This window comes from Lepidochelys kempii, chromosome 9 (genome assembly GCF_965140285.1).
Source record: "Lepidochelys kempii isolate rLepKem1 chromosome 9, rLepKem1.hap1, whole genome shotgun sequence".
Taxonomy (NCBI): Eukaryota; Metazoa; Chordata; order Testudines; family Cheloniidae; genus Lepidochelys; species Lepidochelys kempii.
The window spans coordinates 28,831,374-28,849,977 of record NC_136388.1 but is presented as its reverse complement, the minus strand read 5'-3'; the positions used below and the strand labels follow the sequence as shown (position 1 = coordinate 28,849,977).

At 41.7% G+C, this 18,604-nt stretch overlaps 1 protein-coding gene across 1 annotated transcript; it reads left to right on the top strand.

Annotated features, from left to right (window-relative positions):
* The first annotated feature begins 265 nt into the window (after nucleotides 1-265).
* LOC140916885 (mast cell carboxypeptidase A) lies at nucleotides 266-16,805 on the top strand. The gene is made up of 11 exons (XM_073358775.2): nucleotides 266-336; nucleotides 425-500; nucleotides 2,659-2,783; nucleotides 5,004-5,106; nucleotides 5,768-5,869; nucleotides 7,232-7,333; nucleotides 8,578-8,688; nucleotides 10,697-10,787; nucleotides 10,967-11,172; nucleotides 14,343-14,427; nucleotides 16,617-16,805. Exons 1-11 carry the CDS (start codon nucleotides 266-268, stop codon nucleotides 16,802-16,804), a joined length of 1,260 nt encoding a protein of 419 aa, XP_073214876.2. The 3' UTR covers nucleotide 16,805.
* Nucleotides 16,806-18,604: the final 1,799 nt, after the last annotated feature.

The window sequence follows — 18,604 nt, the reverse complement described above, 5'->3', positions numbered from 1 at the left end:
TCCAGTTGTGGGGTTGGTTTTTTTCAGATGTTAAATGTAGATGATCACACAAAGTAGGCATAGTGTTCTTCTCCCATCTAGCCTGGAATAATTAATATGAATCTTAATTACATTAAATATGCATGTAGGTTAAGTCACAAAACCTCACAAAACCACCTCATGCTGTCCAATAAAACCCCAAGAGGAAGTCAGTTGCTCACAGAGCAATAAGAAGACGAGTAGAACTGAGCTGACAGACAGTATTTGCTCTAGAGAAACAAGAAACATGAAGTCTATGGTGCCTTTAGGCTTGATTGTAGCTACTTTTGCTCTTACTTCTTCTTGCTGTTTTGACAGGTAGAGCTTTCTCACTTTAACTGAACCTGGATAGAAACATTTTTGATGCTCAGATCTGTTACTCACTTCTTTCCTTTATGTTTTGAAGTGCAAAGGTATACCGTGTGAAGCCTCAGAATGAAAAACAAGTGAACTTCTTGAAGTACCTGGCCAACATTAAACAGGTGAGAAATTTTATGGGGGATTTGGGTTCTGGTTATTCAATACCTGGTACGTTGTGGTGTGGAAATTTTTAAATAACACTATATTACAACTGCAAAGAGTCCTGTGGCACCCTATAGACTTACAGACGTATTGAGCATAAGCCGTTAGTCTGTTAGCCTATAAGGTGCCACAGGACTCTTTGCCACTTTTAAAGATCCAGACTAACACGGCTACCCCTCTGATACTTGACTATATTACAAGACAATGTCATATTTTTATTGAGTTCTGACAACGTGCTTGGGACTGTACAGACATTAAACAAGACACAGCCCTTATCCTCAGGGGCTTCCAATCTAGCTTAGAGACAGATAAAGCAGTTAAGACATCACAAATTCTGTATTAACATATATATGCACAGCTGCCATTGAACTCAATGGAGGTTGCTCTGTGCTACACAGGGTAAAATAATGCACCCCAAAAATCCCCTACTCCCACAGAGGTGGTCAGAGCTGCAGCTCTGCTGAATTCTTCCCCATAGTCCTAGACTATTCAAAAGCTCTTTCTCTTTGCAAACTAGACAGATTTCCAACTGGAAATTTCTGCTGATTGGACAAAGATGCAGAGATCTTGAGGGATCTATGGATTTAATGGGAAAAATTCCCATGCCAATTCTGAGGAAAACCCATTTCTCTTCCCAGATGGAATGAACCAGAGGAAAATATTTTCTAGCTGCTATGTGGCCTTTATGTTAACATAAGGGTTTTCTACATACAGAGCCTTTTAGAAAGTACTGTACCTAGCATTTTAATATTACAGCAACTCCAGGGCTATTTTACTTAGGAGTCTATCAGAAGTTTATAAATCAGTCACAAAATGTTGCTCTCATGTGAACCTTATCATAAAAAGATTTCTGTTCAGAAAAGAGGGCACTAAAATAGATATATGGCAAATTCAGCTGCTTTCAGCACACTTACCTTTCCATATCAACCTTTGGGTTTATGTATGTTCAAGATGTTTATAAAGCAAAACTGTAAAATAGTTTTTGAAAACCATGCAGGGGTTCCACGACATTTTAATGGAACTGTTATGACTTCAGTGGCAGCATGACAAGCTGACTTTTCCACACTGTAGCCTAAGGACTTTTCAAAAACTATGTTACTATAATTAATCCAAATAAATAAAAGCAAAAAGAAGCACTAGTTTATAATCCAAATAACATTGAAGGGCTACAAAAATTTTTCAAATTAAACATATTTTTCCTCCCCCATCACGAAAACATCTAAAGTCACTTAAAAATACTGAACAAAACTGGACCATATTTTAGGAGAATAAAAAAACATATTGTTTGAAAGTTTCCATAATTTTCAGCATGATGCAATGTAAATTGTATGCAGTCTACATCTCCAAAAAGAAGTGTTGATCTTGGAATGCCTAACACATTATTAACTATACTGATGAAAATGAAATGCTGTGCATTTACATAATATCCTCTTGAGAGCCTGGTCTTTCTCCCATTGAAGTCAATGTCAACATTCTCTTTTTGTAATGGGAATTTTGCCATTGGCTACAATAACAGAAGCATTGTGATTTCTACTATAATATGAAAAGAAGTTCTGCTAACATCTAAACAGCAGCAGAACTGGAGCATCACCTTTTCATAAAAGCATGGGATGAATTTTAGATTCATGCTTACATGTTTTAAATGAAGGACCCTCCTGATCGAGCTCCAATTGAAATCAATGGGAGTTTGAGCAGACATGTAATACCTTTTCATTGGGGCCCCAGTTTCAGTTTCTTCGAGTTTGTTGATACGCTAAAACATGTTTTGTGCGACTGGAGCAATGATTGCAGTTCTTTTCTCCTGTTTGCATTCAAGGGAGTATTTTAGGAAAAAATATTTTTTTAAATCATAATCTAAAATGACACCAGTTATGATTTAGCAGTTATTGTTGAATGATCAATCCCAGAGCAGTTGAAAAACAGTCCTTCATAGCAGACTCGAACTTCTGAGATGGTTCCATTCTCAGAAATATATAGAAATAGGGCTTTATTTCAAAGAGAAAACAAAACACTGACCGACAATGGTTCTCCTGAGCATTAAACTACTCACCATTCACAAGTGCATGCTTGACTTGACTACATACTAAAATGAGACAATTTGAATTTCTCCCTGTGCAGCTTGACTTCTGGCACCCAGATTCAGCCCCTCATATAGTCACTCAGATGCAGGTGGATTTCCATGTCAGTACACATCAGTCTAGATCTGTCCAGACCCTCATGGAACAGAATGAAATACAATATGAGTAAGTTTTACTTAATTATTCTAGCCCAATGCAGAATAAAAGGAAGTTGTCTGGAGACCAGTGAGGGGGTTTTCAGAAACACCTAAGTGTCTAAGGAGCTCACATTCCTCTGACTTTCAATTAATCCCATATCTGTTGCACTCCACTCAAACAAGAAAATCTTTACACAGGAATACCATTGTTTAGGGTTGTGAAATGTCCAAGGATTTAGATTTTACTTTGGTTCCGAGTGCTAAGATTTTTGCATTTTTCCTAAACCACTTCTCTGATTTGTTTTAGTGCTACAGAATCCCAACAACACAACCAAGGTCCCTAGTATTGTAAAGGATGTATGGGGCCAACCCTTACATATACATGGAGTCCCACTGACTTTGATGAGCATTGTGGATGTGCAGTACTGCTGAAAATCAAGCCCAATGTGTCCTCAGATGGATACCCCCAAAAAAGGGAAATCTGGGTGTTAACCTGCTTGTCACCATCTGTAAAATGAGGATAATAATTACATCACAGCGAGACTTAATTCATAAGTGTCTGCAAGTGCTTTGACATCCTCAGATAAAAGACCCTAGAGAAATAGCACACGCTATTAATATAGTGGGCTCAGCAGAGAGAGAATGATTGAGTACCTAGAGACCTAAAACTTTCGTCACCGCTTTTAAGCCATCGTCTGAAGTAAACTCAACTATACTAAAAATAATGTCCTGGAAGTTTATTATCTTTCTGAACCAAGTACAAGGACTTTACTACAGTTAGTCTGTACAGCGTTTTTCTTTGGCTTGATAATACTATGTTCTTAAATATACCTGATCAGAGAGGAAGGATGGTCCAGTAGTTAGAGTGCTAGCCTCAGAATCAGGAAACCCACAAGCTCAATTCCTTGCTCTGACACATAATTTGTGTGTGACCTTGGGCAAGTCTCTTAGGGCTTGTCTACACTTAAAACTCTACAGTATGCTTAGTGCCCTTAGATCTAGTATGGGTGCTCCACTGTAGGTGCATCTGTGCCTCTAATCGGAGAATTTTGGTAGCAGAGTCCATCTGGCCCACACATACGCCCTCCCTCCCTCATGCTCTGCCATAAGGCTATCTAGCGCTGCACAGGCCAACTGCCCTTTGTTCCTTCTCAGCCACCCTTGCCCTGAGACGGAACGAGTAGCAGTCCAGTTTACTTACTTACGTTATATTTAATAGTGTTAGTTTATAGTTCTTCTTAGAGTTTCCATTCTTTTTAGTAGTACTTTAAAATTTCCGTTCTTCAATTCAAAAAAAAAATCCTGCAGAAGTGCACCTTCTGCCAACAGTTGAAAGCTAGGTCCCGAAAGAACTGGGAGCTAAAGCTGAAATTCCTCCTCATGGAGGGCACTCTTAAACCAGCATCTGACCCAGTCCTAAGTCCTCTCCAGGACGCAGATCATCCCCAGAGCTATGTGGCACTCTATTGGCAATATATGTAAAACATGCATTCTATATTGTTTGTCATAACTTTTGTGTATCTCTGATGAGAAGGAGAAAGTGTGTGCAGGCATTTATGACAACTCTTAGTTCCAAAAGGTTGTTATGGAGAAACAATTCCATGAGAGACCACTTGCCCTGGATTTTGCGGTCATTTAGGTGGGCTTCCCAGCCTATTAGAGAGGCATCTGTTGTTAGAATCAGTGTTGGTGGGGGTTGCATGAAAGGAATGACTGCACGGACGTTGTATGGTTCTTGGATGTTGTTTGGTACAGAGGTGGTAGCTAGGTCGACAGAAGAATTCTTCTAATGCTATCTACACAGGGACTTAGGTTGGATTAGCATCACTGCATGGGGGCGTGGATTTTTCATACCCCTCATCAGTGTAGTTAAACTAACCTAATTTTCTAGTATAGAGTAGGCAAAAGTATTTCTGTGCCTTAGATCCTCATCTATAAAATAGGGATAGTTCTTCTCTATCTTACAGAGGTGTTGTAAGAATAAACTCATTGAAGTCTGTGAGGTGCTCACAGACTATGCCAATGAGCCCTATAATTACCTTAGATCAGTGGTTTTCAACCTGTGGTCCGCAGTCCCCTGGGGGCCCACAGACTATGTCTAAGATTTCCAAAGGGGTCTGCTCCTTCACTTGAAATTTTTAGGGGTCCACAAATGAAAAAAGTTTGAAAACCGCTGTCTTAGACGGACTTATTGAATGTGATTAATATTTTCTTTACCAGCCAGCATATATATTATTTTGTATTGTAGAATTGTATTGCATAACCTGCAAGAAAAGATTGAAAAACAGTTTGATGGCAAAAGGAATTTTACTAGCAGACACAGTTACACGAAGTACAATGACTGGTACAAGGTACGGTACAAAGCTTATGGATTTACGGGCAAATCCTGGTCTCCCCTTCACAGCTGCAGAGGTCTCTTTGGCAGGATTTGTAGAGGCCTCTCCAGCAGAATTTGAAAAGGCCACAGAGAAAGTGTACACCTTTTGTACAGCATGGGGCCCCATCCCTGTGGGTTAGTCATGTGCAATGGGGTTTGGGAACGGGACATTGTGGGGGAGAAATGGAATCAGATAATCTGCCACCATACAAATCTTCTAGTCCTGCTCTCTGCACAAAGGGAGTGGGAGGAGGGGGAGAAATTACTGAGAGGCCATTCCAGCTTCCAAGTAGCCACCAAGGAGCATCTCTGCAGTTCCCCTGAAGCCTGGAAGAGGGAAGGGGGAAATGAGATTGCTCCAATTTTCCCCTGTATATAACCCAAGCAGCCAATCAAATTACTCAGGTTGGGGAAAGGATATTTAACCCTTTGAGGCAAATGGAGCCCTGAATCAAGAAAACAAGAAAGCATGTGCTTAAGTCCTACTGGCTTAAATTTAAGCATGTGATTACATGCTACCCTGAATGAGGATGCTTTCCTGAATCAGTACTGTAATCAGAGACAGCCTCCCTTTGATTCTGAATCATATTTAATCCAAAACTTGTTCCGTAACTGCACATGATTTGTTAATCTAGATTGCTGCCTGGACTGCTAGAATTACTAAAATTTATCCAAAACTGGTCTCCCGCATCCAGATTGGAAGTACTTTTGAAAAGCGACCTATGTACCTCCTTAAGGTATGCATTTCTTTCCGGTGAGATTACGCACATGAAGAGTGGTTCAGATATTCCAATATATAACAAATTAATTAAGTAGAGGTGAAAACAGCATCATACATAAATAATACTGCTCTAGTCTATTACATTTCCAACGCTAATATGAAGAAACACATTTAGATGACATATTGCCTGAGAAAGTGACCAGATTTAACACTGACACTGCAGTTGGGAAATAGCAATGGAGATACAGGGTTTGCAGAGACAGATAGGATACTGCAGTGATGTATGTGGTAAAAGGACCCAGACAGACGGATATAAGCCAATACTGAGTACATTAGCTATGGTCCCTTAAATATGGTCTAGATGCTGAATACCTAACAAAAGATCTATGAAAATACACAGATCAGCGGGTCTTCATTTAGAGCCAAATCCCGTAAGCCTTACTTAGGCAAGACTTCTGTGAGAAGGACTCAAATCTCATGGATCGCACCCACGAGGTGAGGATGGAGTGCTGCTCTCATAGCATTTCCCTCCTCTTTTGGGACCATGGAGAAACTCCTCTCGTGCACAGGGACTCTGTGGCTGACAGAAAGAGAGGTGGAAGAGAGGCCCAGCCACTTTCTGTGACACTGTCTCATACTGAGGCCATGGATATCCAATAAGGAATTAATCCTGCTTGAAATAACATTTCCCATCAAGACTTTTCAATTCGGTGTCAGAGGATAAAGGCATTAAAAAATGCTGCAGCCAGTATAAAAGTGAACTGGGTTCTAGCTGTACACAAAATACCTACGGTTTAAAAGCCCAGTATTCTTGACTCTCAGTTACCCCATTCAGACTAGGGGCAAAATAAATGAGTTTGATGACTGCATTTTTAACACTTGATAAGTTTTCTGCACACAAAAACTATATACTTTCAGCGTGAATGACTTTCTGTAGGTTAAGAGAAAACAATCAGAACAAAAAATAGTAAAGTCTTCATGAGACAGCAGCGTGTTTCGTGTCTCACGAAATGGCAGTTGCTTCTTCAGACAATAGTCTATGTGATATTTAAAGCAACCATAAAAGAAAACAAAATCATAGTAGTTATATAGCTGCAAGCACCATAGGTAACTACACCGACATTTTCCTTCTACCATACAGAAGAGAGGGGCAGGTTTCATGACATCACTATTCATATCAGATCTGAATGTTCTACATATAAAGTGTAGCATTCACTACTTTGGATACTTTTTTTTTCCTGTAAAGTTCTCTCAAAGGGCCACAGGCTAAAAGGGCCATGTTTTTTCTTGTAGAAGTGTCAGTGTGGGCTCTACAGGGCCCAGTTAATAGAGGAACAGCTCCACAACGAAGAAGAGTAACATCTTTGTCTTTGAGCAGGTTGGGAAGGAGAGCGGCAGGAAGAAGGCCATTTTCATGGACTGTGGGATCCATGCACGAGAATGGATCTCACCTGCATTCTGCCAGTGGTTTGTGAAGCAGGTGAGCAAACATGATCTCATTCAGATACTCCACATCCAGAATTTTGCTAGGGGTTACATCCTGGCCTACTTCCTTTGCTGTATGGAGCTATGTAGGCCTAGCCATGCTCAGTTACCACAGAGTACTACTCGTATCCTATAGTGGGCGCTCCACCAAGAGTAGCCAAATATCCTTTCCCCAGCAATTAAATGGAATGTGAAAGATACCTCATAGACTGTAATAACTGTTCTGTAGGAGAGGGGAAGAAAGCCAAATTGGAGACTTGCCCCTTTTCTCCGATGTGGCTGTTGTGGGGGTGGAGTAAGGGAAGCAGGATCTGAAAAAGACCCCTCTGGGTGGGGTTTTGGTCTAAATTAAAAGGCAAATTTATAATGAAAAAGATCTTTTTGATCTCTTGGCATATTCTGTGTTAAAGTACTTGTTTGCTGAAACTCATCTGTATTTGTGAAATCATTTTTTTATTACATAATTGGAGTCTTCAACAATGTAATGCTGGGACAGAGCTGCACTAAACCAGTGGTTCTAAAACTTCTTTTCTGGCGACCCAGGTGAAGAAAATTGGTGATGCCCACAATGCAACGGAACTGGGGATGAGGGGTTTGGAGTGTGGGAGGGCGCTCTGGGCTAGGACAGGGGGTTGGGGTGCAGGAGGGGGTCAGGACTTTGGGTTGGGGGTGCTGGCTCAGGGTGGGATCAGGGTTGAAGGGGTTGGGGGTGCAGGAAGGGGCTCCTGGTTTGGGGGGCTCACCTCGGGCAGCTCCCAGTCAGAGATGCAGCGGGGATGCTAAGGCAGGCTTCCTGCCTATCCGGGCACCGCAGACTGTGCTGCACCCCAGAAGCGGCCAGCAGCAGGTCTGGCTCCTAGGTGAAAGCGCACAAGCAGCTCCATGCGGCTCTTGCCTGCAGGCATCGCCCCCTCCCCCAGTTCCCATTGGATGGTTCCAGGCCAATGGGAGTCCGGAGCTAAGGCAGGGGCAGTATGCAGAGTCCCGTGGCTCCCCAACCTAGGAGCCGGACCTGTTGCTGGCCGCTTCTGGGGCACAGCGTGGTGTCCGAACAGGTAGGAACTAGCCTGCCTTAGCCTAGCACGACCGACAGGACTTTTAACGGCCCGGTCAGCATTGCTGACCAGAACCACCACAACCCAGTGCTTTACATTCCACGACCTAGTACTGGGTCGTGACCGTCAGTTTGAAAACCACTGAACTAAACCATACTTCTGTGTACATGTCTCTCTCTTACAGGCAGCCAGCACCTATAAGAAGGACAAGATCATGACACATCTATTGGACAGTCTGAACTTCTATGTTCTCCCGGTGTTCAACATTGATGGCTATATCTGGAGCTGGACTCAAGTACTATCCACATTTAGTTATTTTCTATCACTCACCTATTTTAGTGTCTGAGAGTCATTAAGATTTTACATCCCCACTTAAAATAAAAACATCTCTCTATGACCTTGAAGTTATTATTCCTGAGAGTACAACTTAGAACAATACTGTAACCAATTATTTAATAGACCAAGGATTCCCTTAGATTGCCAATACTTCCCTCTAGTGCAAAGTAATGTACATTGGAAAAAATTATCACAACTATACATACAAAATGATGGGGTCTAAGTTAACTGTTACCACCCAAGAAAGATCTAGTTGTTATTAGGATATTAGAAACCATTAGCAAAGGGATAGATAATAAGACTGAAAATTATAAATCCATGGTACACACACACCTTAAATACTGTGTGCAGTTCTGGTCAACCCATCTCAAAAAAGATATATTAAAATTGGAAAAAGTACACAGAAGGGCAACAAAAATGAGTAGGGGAATGGAACAGCTTCCATATGGGGAGCAATTAAAAAAACTGGGGCTGTTCAGCTTAGAAAGGAGACCAACTAAGGGGGGATATAATAGACGTCTATAAAATTATGAATGCTGTGGAGAAATTAAATAAGGAAGTGTTATTTACCCCTTCACATAACACAGGAACTAGGAGTCACCTGATGAAATTAATAGGCAGCAGCTTTAAAAACAAACAAAAGGAAGTACTTCTACACAATGCACAGTCAATCTGTGGAACTAACTGCCAGGGGATATTGTGAAGGCCAAAAGTATAACTGGGTTAAAAAAAGGAATTAGGTAAGTTCATGGTGGATAGGTCCATCAATGGCTATTAGCCAAAATGGTCAGGGATGCAACCCCATGCTCTGGAGGTCCCTAAACCTCCAACTGCCAGAAACTTGGCCTGGATGACAGGAACTGAATCATTCAAAATAGTCCTGTTCCGTTCATTCCCTTTGAAGCATCTGGCACTGGCCACTGTCAGAAGACAGGCTACAGGGCTACACGGATCATTGCTGTGAGCCAATTTGGCTTTTCTAAGTTCTTGTTCAAGACTGAGAATCACATCATTTTCCATGTAGAGGATCATAGGTTTTTTATTTTTAGTTCATGTCACTATCAAAATCTTAGGATAAAATTAACCCAGGTAAAGTAGGAGTGCTTGATCAAAGTCCTTGATACCGTACAAGTCCCTCATTGACCTTTTGTGGAGATGGGGAAATGGATGAAGAGGTTACACAGCCAGTCTTTTGCATCTTCTGCTAACCATAGTGGGGCTCTACACTGGCCCTAAACAGGCTGGTGCAGAGAAGACTATTTAAGTTGGAATGGGATGACGATACGTGGATCCACACTTACACCAATCCAATTGCCCCAACCCCATGCATAGGGGACACCAAAAGCTGTGCTCCTTATTCAGACAACATTGGTGGAGGGGCTGTGTTGCAGTCCATGGACTGGATGTGAGGGGTAGATTCTATCCCCTGCCCCTGTACAAAGCTTGATTACATGGGTTATATGGATCAGGGGGTATATATGAATTTCAGCCATTAATAATTACTCCATTGCTTCTCAAATATGATAGATTGTTCTAAGGATCAGAACAGGACGCTTTCTCTTTGTATTCTCTGCAGTTCTCAGTACTTTATCTGCAGTCACATCAGGTCCTGTGTTTATAGTTACTTGAAAGCATCATATATAGCCAGCTGGGAACCGAAATCCAAGCAAATGGGAAGAAAAATGCCTGTTCTAATTGTTCAGTTCTTTGCTAACACATTGTAGACTTGAGGTACAGTTCATGCTTTGGAGACTCAGACTGACACAGGAAAAATTCATTAGATGTGCATTCCCTGTGGACTGCTTTTCCTTTGACTGGTATTGTCTTTTATTTTAAAGATGAAAGTCCTCCTGTTAACCATGTGGATTTTAGACAAGTTCTGAATCAATTTTTACCTTCCACACTGTGCCCAATCTGAGAAAATAAGGAAGATGAGGTTTAAATACTTCAATCATTTTGTCTTGCAGGATCGTATGTGGAGAAAAAACCGTTCCAAAAACTCCAGCACCAAATGCATTGGCACTGACCTGAACAGGAATTTCGCTGCTGCGTGGGGCAGTAAGTAATTTAACTAAAATAAAGAAGATATTAAAACTAATCAGCAGGAGTTGGTTGATGATGTGGGTAAATTGGTCAGTCAATGAAAATGAAGAAGTTTAATATTCCAATTAACACTTAACTGAATTTAGGCTGCAATTCAAATAATGATAAACTGTGAATACGAATCTTATTTGCAGCTACTGGTTTCATCTCAGATGACCCATGCAATGAAACCTACTATGGATCTGCACCAGAGTCGGAGGATGAGACTAAAGCTGTTGCCACCTTCATTTGTAACCACCTCTCTTCCATCAAGGCTTACCTGACCATCCATGCTTATTCTCAGATGTTGATGTTCCCTTATGGCTATACTTTCCATAAAGCACCTAATCACGATGAACTGGTATGTAGAGAAAAATAGACCCATGATGAGTTTGTAAGGGCTGAATTTGATCTCATACATCACTGACTTCAGCAGAGCTATTCATGCTTTACACCAGGAAAAATGAAATCAGAATCAGCTTGGGTAGCGTACTCATGTAAACTTTTGGAAACTATGTACTCTGAGATACTGAGACCTTCACATGGGTTCTTGTGTGCCTTCAATTCCCATTTAGAGCTGGTGAAAATTTTTCAACTGAAACTTTTTAAAAAATCAAAAAACGTTTTTTTTTAAATGTGAAATTTTCACAACTTTGTGTTGCTTATATTTTTTATGGAACTGGAAAATGAAACATTTAGTCAGATTTTCTTTCTCATTTTCTTTTCAATTTAGTATTTTTTCTTTTTTAGAGGCAAAATAGTAGAAGGAAATGAAGGTGGAAAGAGGAAAGAGGGAGAAATGGGGAAAATAAGATAACTTAGTTTTTTTTCATATTCTGTTTTCAACAAATATTGTGAAATATTTCAAATAATCAGAAACATTTCTTTTCAAAACACATGGAATAAACATGACTTCAAGTTATTTGTGATTTTCCCCCTCCCCATTATCAATCCATCTCTGCTCCCATTATCTACACAAAAATCCATTAGCACCTCAGAGGAGGAGATCATACCCCTCTCTACATTTTCAGCCAAACTCAACCTTTTCTTACCGGATCACTGTCAAATTTAACAAACTCCAAACTGCACCCTCTCTAAATGTCCACCCAATAAAGAAAAAAAATATATATACTGTGACAGGGTCAGGCCAGATGGCTACAGGAGAGTGATCCTATTGAGATCCGGGAAGTGGTCGGGCAAAGCCTGCTCACTGCTAAAGGATCCCCCCCCACCAGCCTAAGAGGGGGATCCACAGGACCTGGCACCAAATAAATACGGGGGACAACTAATGAAATAACAGGGACAGGAGTGTGGTCAAAGGGTCAAACAAAGGGAACCGGACGGGGACACCGAGCAGAGAACCCCGGACAGCGCCCACTGCTTCTCAAAGGCATCAAGAGAGTCAGTGGACGCCGCCCAGAGGAACTCTGCCTGGATACGTGAACGGACCAAGGATTGGAAATAGGCCCCACACTCACAGGAGACTCCATCGGCCAACCTCCTCACTCTGGTTTTATAGATGGCCATTTTAGCTAGGGCCAGGAGGAGGTTGACCAGGAGATCCCGTGACTTTGTGGGACTGTGGATAGGGAGTGTATAAATAAGAAGGTGAGGGGAAAACTGCAACCAAAAGCATACTAAAATATTCATGAGGAGCCGGAATAGGGGCTGCAGCCTGGCACACTCCAAATATATGTGTGCCAGGGTTTCCCTCACACCACAAAAGGGGGCTACAGGAGTGTGATAGAAGGCAGATATATTAGCCCCAGGTTAAGTAGGTCCCTTTTCCCTGGGTAAGGTAACAAGGAAGGTTCCAGAACAATCAGGAACTTTCTGGAAACAATTAAGGCAGATGGGCTGATTAGAACACCTGCAGCCAATCAAGAAGCTGCTAGAATTAATTAAGACAGGCAGGCTAATCAGGGCACCTGGGTTTTAAAAAGGAGCTCACTTCAGTTTATGGTGTGCGTGTGAGGAGCTGGGAGCAAGAGGCGCAAGAAGCTAGAGCGAGAAGGCATACTACTGGAAGACTGAGAAGTACAAGCATTATCAGACATCAGGAGGAAGGTCCTGTGGTGAGAATAAAGAAGGTGTTGGGAGGAGGCCATGGGGAAGTGGCCCAGGGAGTTGTAGCTGTCACATATCCGTTACAGGAGCCACTGTAGACAGCTGCAATCTACAGGGCCCTGGGCTGGAACCCTGGAACCCTCCATTCCTCCAACTCCCTACTTGATACCGGAGGAGTTGAACTGGACTGTGGGTTCCACCAGAGGGGAAGGTCTCTGGCCTGTTCCCCGATCCACTAGGTGGATCAGCAGAGACTGTGAGGAATTGTTCTTCTTCCTTTGTTCTTCTTCCTTTTCCCCATGCTGGCCAGTGATGAGGTTAACTGAGTGAACGGCAGATTTGAGCCACGAAAGTGGCCAAACTGTGGGCTAGTGTGAATCTCTGAGGCGAGCAAATCCGCCAATAAGCACAGAACCCACCAAGACAGAGGAGGAACTTTGACACAATACCAAACCCTCCAATATAAGTGTCTCCTCCAGCTGCTTGCTTAGCTAGGCAATCCAACAACAAAGCCAGGGTTATTAGATTGGCTGGACCTTTTTATTAGCTGCTTGTTGCCCCATTTCTCTGTTTGCCAGCTGCAGGTGATCAACTCCTGTTAAATATCAGATTTTATCGTAATTGTTCCGTGAGTGAATTTAGAAAGGTGACTGGCTGATCTAGAGCAAGCCCATCTGTAGGGATAGAGGTCTGCTTGCTGAGTCCTTACCCACTCAAGTAAGACTGCCACAATGGCATTTGTGGTTTGGACACAATAGGAAATATCCTAAATCCACCAAATGAAAAATAAAACTGGCCACTAAACAACAACAAATGTCTAATCATTCACTACCCTACCAATTTGTGCCACATTCAGACCAGTGATTTAGGTCTGGGGCAGTACTGCAGTTTTATTCCAAGTTAACTCCAAAGGAGTAACACCAATGCAGAACTGGAGTAATACAATGGTGAACTGGTTCAAAAGGATCCCCATCCAATTACCAAGCCCCTCAATCTTTGTAATCCTTCTTCCAAAAGCTACTGAATGAGGCCACAGAATAAGTGATTCCTTGATGACCATTTCCTTGGCCACTTTTGCTCTGAACTTAATTTGTAATTTAAGAATAATGTAATCTATCCCCTTTCTTACAGTATCACCTGCCAGATGCCATGTGTGGAGACGAGACTCAATCCCGCTCTGCTGAAATCAATAGCAAAACTCTTGTTGATTTCACTAGGTGCAGGACTGAGCCCCTAGTTACCAATAACAACTTTTACACATAAGAGTCAATGTATCTTTCCATAGTTATGATGTAATGTTCTCCGAGAGTACAGGCAGAAAGAGGCAGGCACGTTCTAATTGTTAAGAAGACAGACTTTGTTCAACAAACAAATATGCTTTCATGGCATTTGCTCAAAGTATTTAAATCTCCAAACAACTAGCTCTCCTTTTCACTCTCTCTCATTCTTCCTGTTGAAAACCAGACCGAAGTTGCAAAGGCAGCCGTGGAAGCTTTATCCAGCCTGTATGGTACAACATACGAATATGGTGCATCGGCCACTCTAATCTGTAGGTGTCTGAATCCATTTTCTTTTAAACACAAACCACTCATACCACAGTTATTTAGTAATACAGGGACTTGCTGCCCCTTCCACCTCCAAGAGAGAAGGACTGAAACCTGGGCAGGCCCCCAACTGGGTGCTGGCAAGGACAGGGCAGTGAGGAGTGTTGCCTCTCGTACCATTCCTAACTCCCTTCCCTGACCCCATGGGAGATACTAAATCTGTAGCTGGGGAGGGGATGGTCAGGAAGTGTGGGGTGGCTACTCTCTGTCCAATCAAACCTGTAGGACATTAGTATTAACCCCATCAGCTTTAACTTTAATTAAATGAACTTTCCTGCTTTCATAGTAATCCCTCCAGAGGAATATTTTCTGGAGCAAGGTAAACTCTCTGGTAGCCAAGGAGGCAGAAGGGATCAAAAGGAGCCAATGCACACGCACACACACACACACTCACACACTTAATGTGCCTTACCCTGCTGCCCCACCCACTGGAAGATAAAGATTTTCTTCTCTCCTACATGGGAGAGACCCATGTGAAGGACAGTATGTTCCTCTGGTACAGCTCTCTCATACACAATTGCGCACAGTGTTTGTGAGATCTATAATTGGGTCTGATGGAAGAAATACAGCATGAAGCCCAGGTTTTGCCATGTTTGTCTCTACCAGAGAAGAAGAGTAGAAAATTACATCAAAAATTATAATAAAGAATGCAAACTCATCAATATTTTGATCACCCAAAAAGGAGCAGCTTTAGTGTACAATTGTCATGCAAAGATGTGAGATAGCCATATATAATTTTACAGTAAGATTCAGGATCCAAAATGTATTTGGTCCAGGAAAGACATTTCACTATATGCTGCTAGCATTTAAGTTTGCAAATTAAAGCATAGTAAATAAGAGAACCCAAACACCCTTGGCAAATAAATTCACTGAGCAAAAGCTTTTTTTTAAAAAAAAAAAAAATTAAAAAAACTTCTAGGCTATAACAGCAGAGACCAACAGTTCATGTGGACTGTTTACTTGTTTTATTGTTTACATTTACTATGTAATGATTGGAATTAAAATGTCCATTTTGCAAGCCCAGATACCATGAGGAACATGGATCATATTAGAGAGACACTGTCAAGTATCCAAACAGGTTTTCTTTTTTATGTAACTTTCCACTGTTTGTACAAAAGTTTGGAAGCTTGAAATCAACATTAGTTTTATCCTTTTTATTTGGCAAATGCTGATTTTGTTTTCTTACAGCATGTAAACCAACCTACCATAGTTTGCTAAGTGTTTATTCTTGTCATCAGCATTAGCAAACTTGTTATGAAGAGTGTCATCATGGTTTTGGGAATAGGGCTCATTATTAATAGGCTTCTCATTCTGACTGGTGAATCAAAATATTACATGGTCTTGCATGAAAACAAAAAGGGTGGTACATTGAACTATGTGACTTATAATTTTGCTCTAGAGATTATATCTTTCAAACAGAAAGCTTGTTTTGATACATGATGCTTTTTAAGCATCTATCTGTTAAGTCCTTGTACTTCTTCTTGCCCAGTTCCAGTAGAAAACAACACAGTAAACACGGCAACTGTCACTCATTCCACCAGTGTTAGAAAAATAGGACCTTTTCCTGCCACTATCTTCAATAGTATTTCCATAAAAATTGTGACACGAATTCTTCCTCTTGTCATTATTAGAAGAGTAGCCTCCTGCTTTCCCATAAGTAGCCACTATACCTTTTCATTTTTGTTTTAAATTCTTTTTAGCCAGAAGGACTTCTTCACTATCGCCGAATGAATTTGTCTTTGTTTAGATATCATCATATTGTTACACTTCCCATATTCAATGAATGGCCATATGCTTTTGATCAAAAGTACCTTTATTTTAGATTAAAAGAACAACACAGGAAATGAAGTAAAATCTCTGAGCCAGATCCTCCCCTAGTATAGTTCAGTCCTTTTACATACTAGTCTAATACATACTCCTGCAAGCTCTTCTGGGCAGGGACCTTGTCCTCATGCTTGACTACTAAGCGCCTAGCACATTATTGGTGCTATATACACAATAATAATAATCTCAATGACCTCCCCATCCCTCTGACACACAGACCCTCCTATTTAAAAGGGTTTCTTGCCCCTTTTCTCCTGTCACTATGTTTCTGTAGTACCAACTAATTATGCTAATATTGTATGTTTTACAGACCCTACTTCTGGTAGCTCTGTGGACTGGGCTTATGATCAGGGCATCAAATACTCCTTCGTCTTTGAGCTCCGTGACAAGGGCAGTTATGGTTTTCTCCTCCCTGAATCTAAGATAACGTCTACTTGTAAGGAGACTATGCTGGCAGTCAAGTCTATTGCCAATTATATCCTCAGCTATGCTTCATGACTCTTGCCATATGTACAAAGTATATTTTGTTTTCAAATAGTTAGAAATTGATTCCCTTCAGAGCCACTTTCAACCGATAGAAGAAAAAACAGTACCTATTAGTAGCATTTGTTGACATATCGCTGATATTTACAAACCAATAAACAAGTTTTTAAAATAAGCCAACAGAAATTGAGTTCAAGAAAACACTAATATTGAGCATAAGAGCACTTCTCATTCTTAAGCCCAGATTCAATAAGGTTCTTAAGCATATGCCTAAATTTAAGCACATGAATAGTCCCATTAATTAGTAGAACTGGTTGAAAAAACAAAACATTTTTAAAAAGACATTTTCTCTTATTTTTTCTGGAAATGTTAAAATTTCCAACTCCCCTTTATAGATGAGGAAATTGGGATACAGAGCATTTGGGGCACCAAATTTTTTACATTATTTTACAAAAAAGAGCAACTAATCTTTCACTTCCAATTCCAGATTTCCTGTATATCATTTTGCGCCTTGGGCTACAGGAAACCACCCCTCATGGATTAGATTTTTAGTCCACTATGAACATAAAACAGTTAGATAAATGGGCCCAGCTTATTTCCTCCATTTAGGTGAATGGCAAAAATCCAGTGTGGGTGGAGTAGAATCCCCTCACTTTTGGAGTGGAGGGAGAATCATGGGACACAGTGGAAACTGTTACACTGGTCTACCGGGAGTACTGAGCTCCTTGGGTTTTGAGAGAGAACAGCTGGGATAAAGATGCTTTCACCAACACCATCGCCTGTTGGCCCTGTGAATAACCACATGAATATCCCAATGAGAGTTAATGCTGCCTCAGGCAATGTAAGCTTCCGGGGCTATTTTGGTTTGCATTTGGTTGGTCGATGGAAGGGGAGCACTTCAAAAACGAGTAAACTGTATCAGCTTTGAGACACTCCCCCGCCTCCCTGCAGGTGTCCACCCAGCATGGTGCCTGTGCTGGGGAGACATAACAGTCATCCACACACAGGAAGCCAACACAAACACAAGAGTAAATATAGAAGAAATCAGACCAAACGAGTACTGAGCGTACAGCTCACGGCAGTGCTCTATACCCTGGCACCACAGGATCTCAACTAGTGGAGCAGGACATGTGGTGTGCTAGGAATAGATCGCTGAGCACATGCAGCCAAGTGCAGTAACAGCAGGGGGAGTTTCTCCCTCAGTACGTCCATGTTTTCAGTCGCTTTGTTACTGAAGTATGAGCTATAAGAGAGAGACAAGGTGGGTGAGGTGATATCTTTTCTTGGACCAACTTCTGTTGATGAGAGAGACAAGCTTTTGAGCTTCCACAGAGCTCTTCTTCAGGTCTGGGAAACTAACTCAAGTGAGGGAGGGCAGGCAGCTGCAGCCCCCCGGGAAGGTGGGCAGCACACGGCCCCAGTCTCCCCAGCCCCAGCCAGAGCACTGGGGACTGGAGGACTAGAGCCAAAGCCTGCAGACATATCTCCACTGTTCAAAGATCAACACACATACACCCCGAACACACCTTTCAAGATCTGTGGCTCCTACTCACACCTATAACAACATGTGGGGCACCTCATCCAGTGCACTAAATGCCCCAATAGCAACTAAGTGGGTGAAACCAGACAATCACTACGCTCTTGTCCACCTTGTCTCTCTAATATCCTGGGACCAACAAAGGTACAACACCACTCCATTTTAGCTATAATGGCAGAATAGTCACAAGTGTATGATGGACAAGTTTATTTGCATGTGTCATACAAGCACTTCATGGGCCTTATTCTGCAGCCGCTGACCTCAGTGGGAGTTGTGCT

Coding starts and splice junctions, on each gene's coding strand:
- LOC140916885 (XM_073358775.2), top strand. CDS start 266: ATGAAGTCTATGGTGCCTTTAGGCTTGATTGTAGCTACTTTTGCTCTT. Junction 2,784..5,003: donor CAGAATGAAATACAATATGA/GTAAGTTTTACT, acceptor TTTGTATTGTAG/AATTGTATTGCATAACCTGC. Junction 14,428..16,616: donor TGCATCGGCCACTCTAATCT/GTAGGTGTCTGA, acceptor TATGTTTTACAG/ACCCTACTTCTGGTAGCTCT.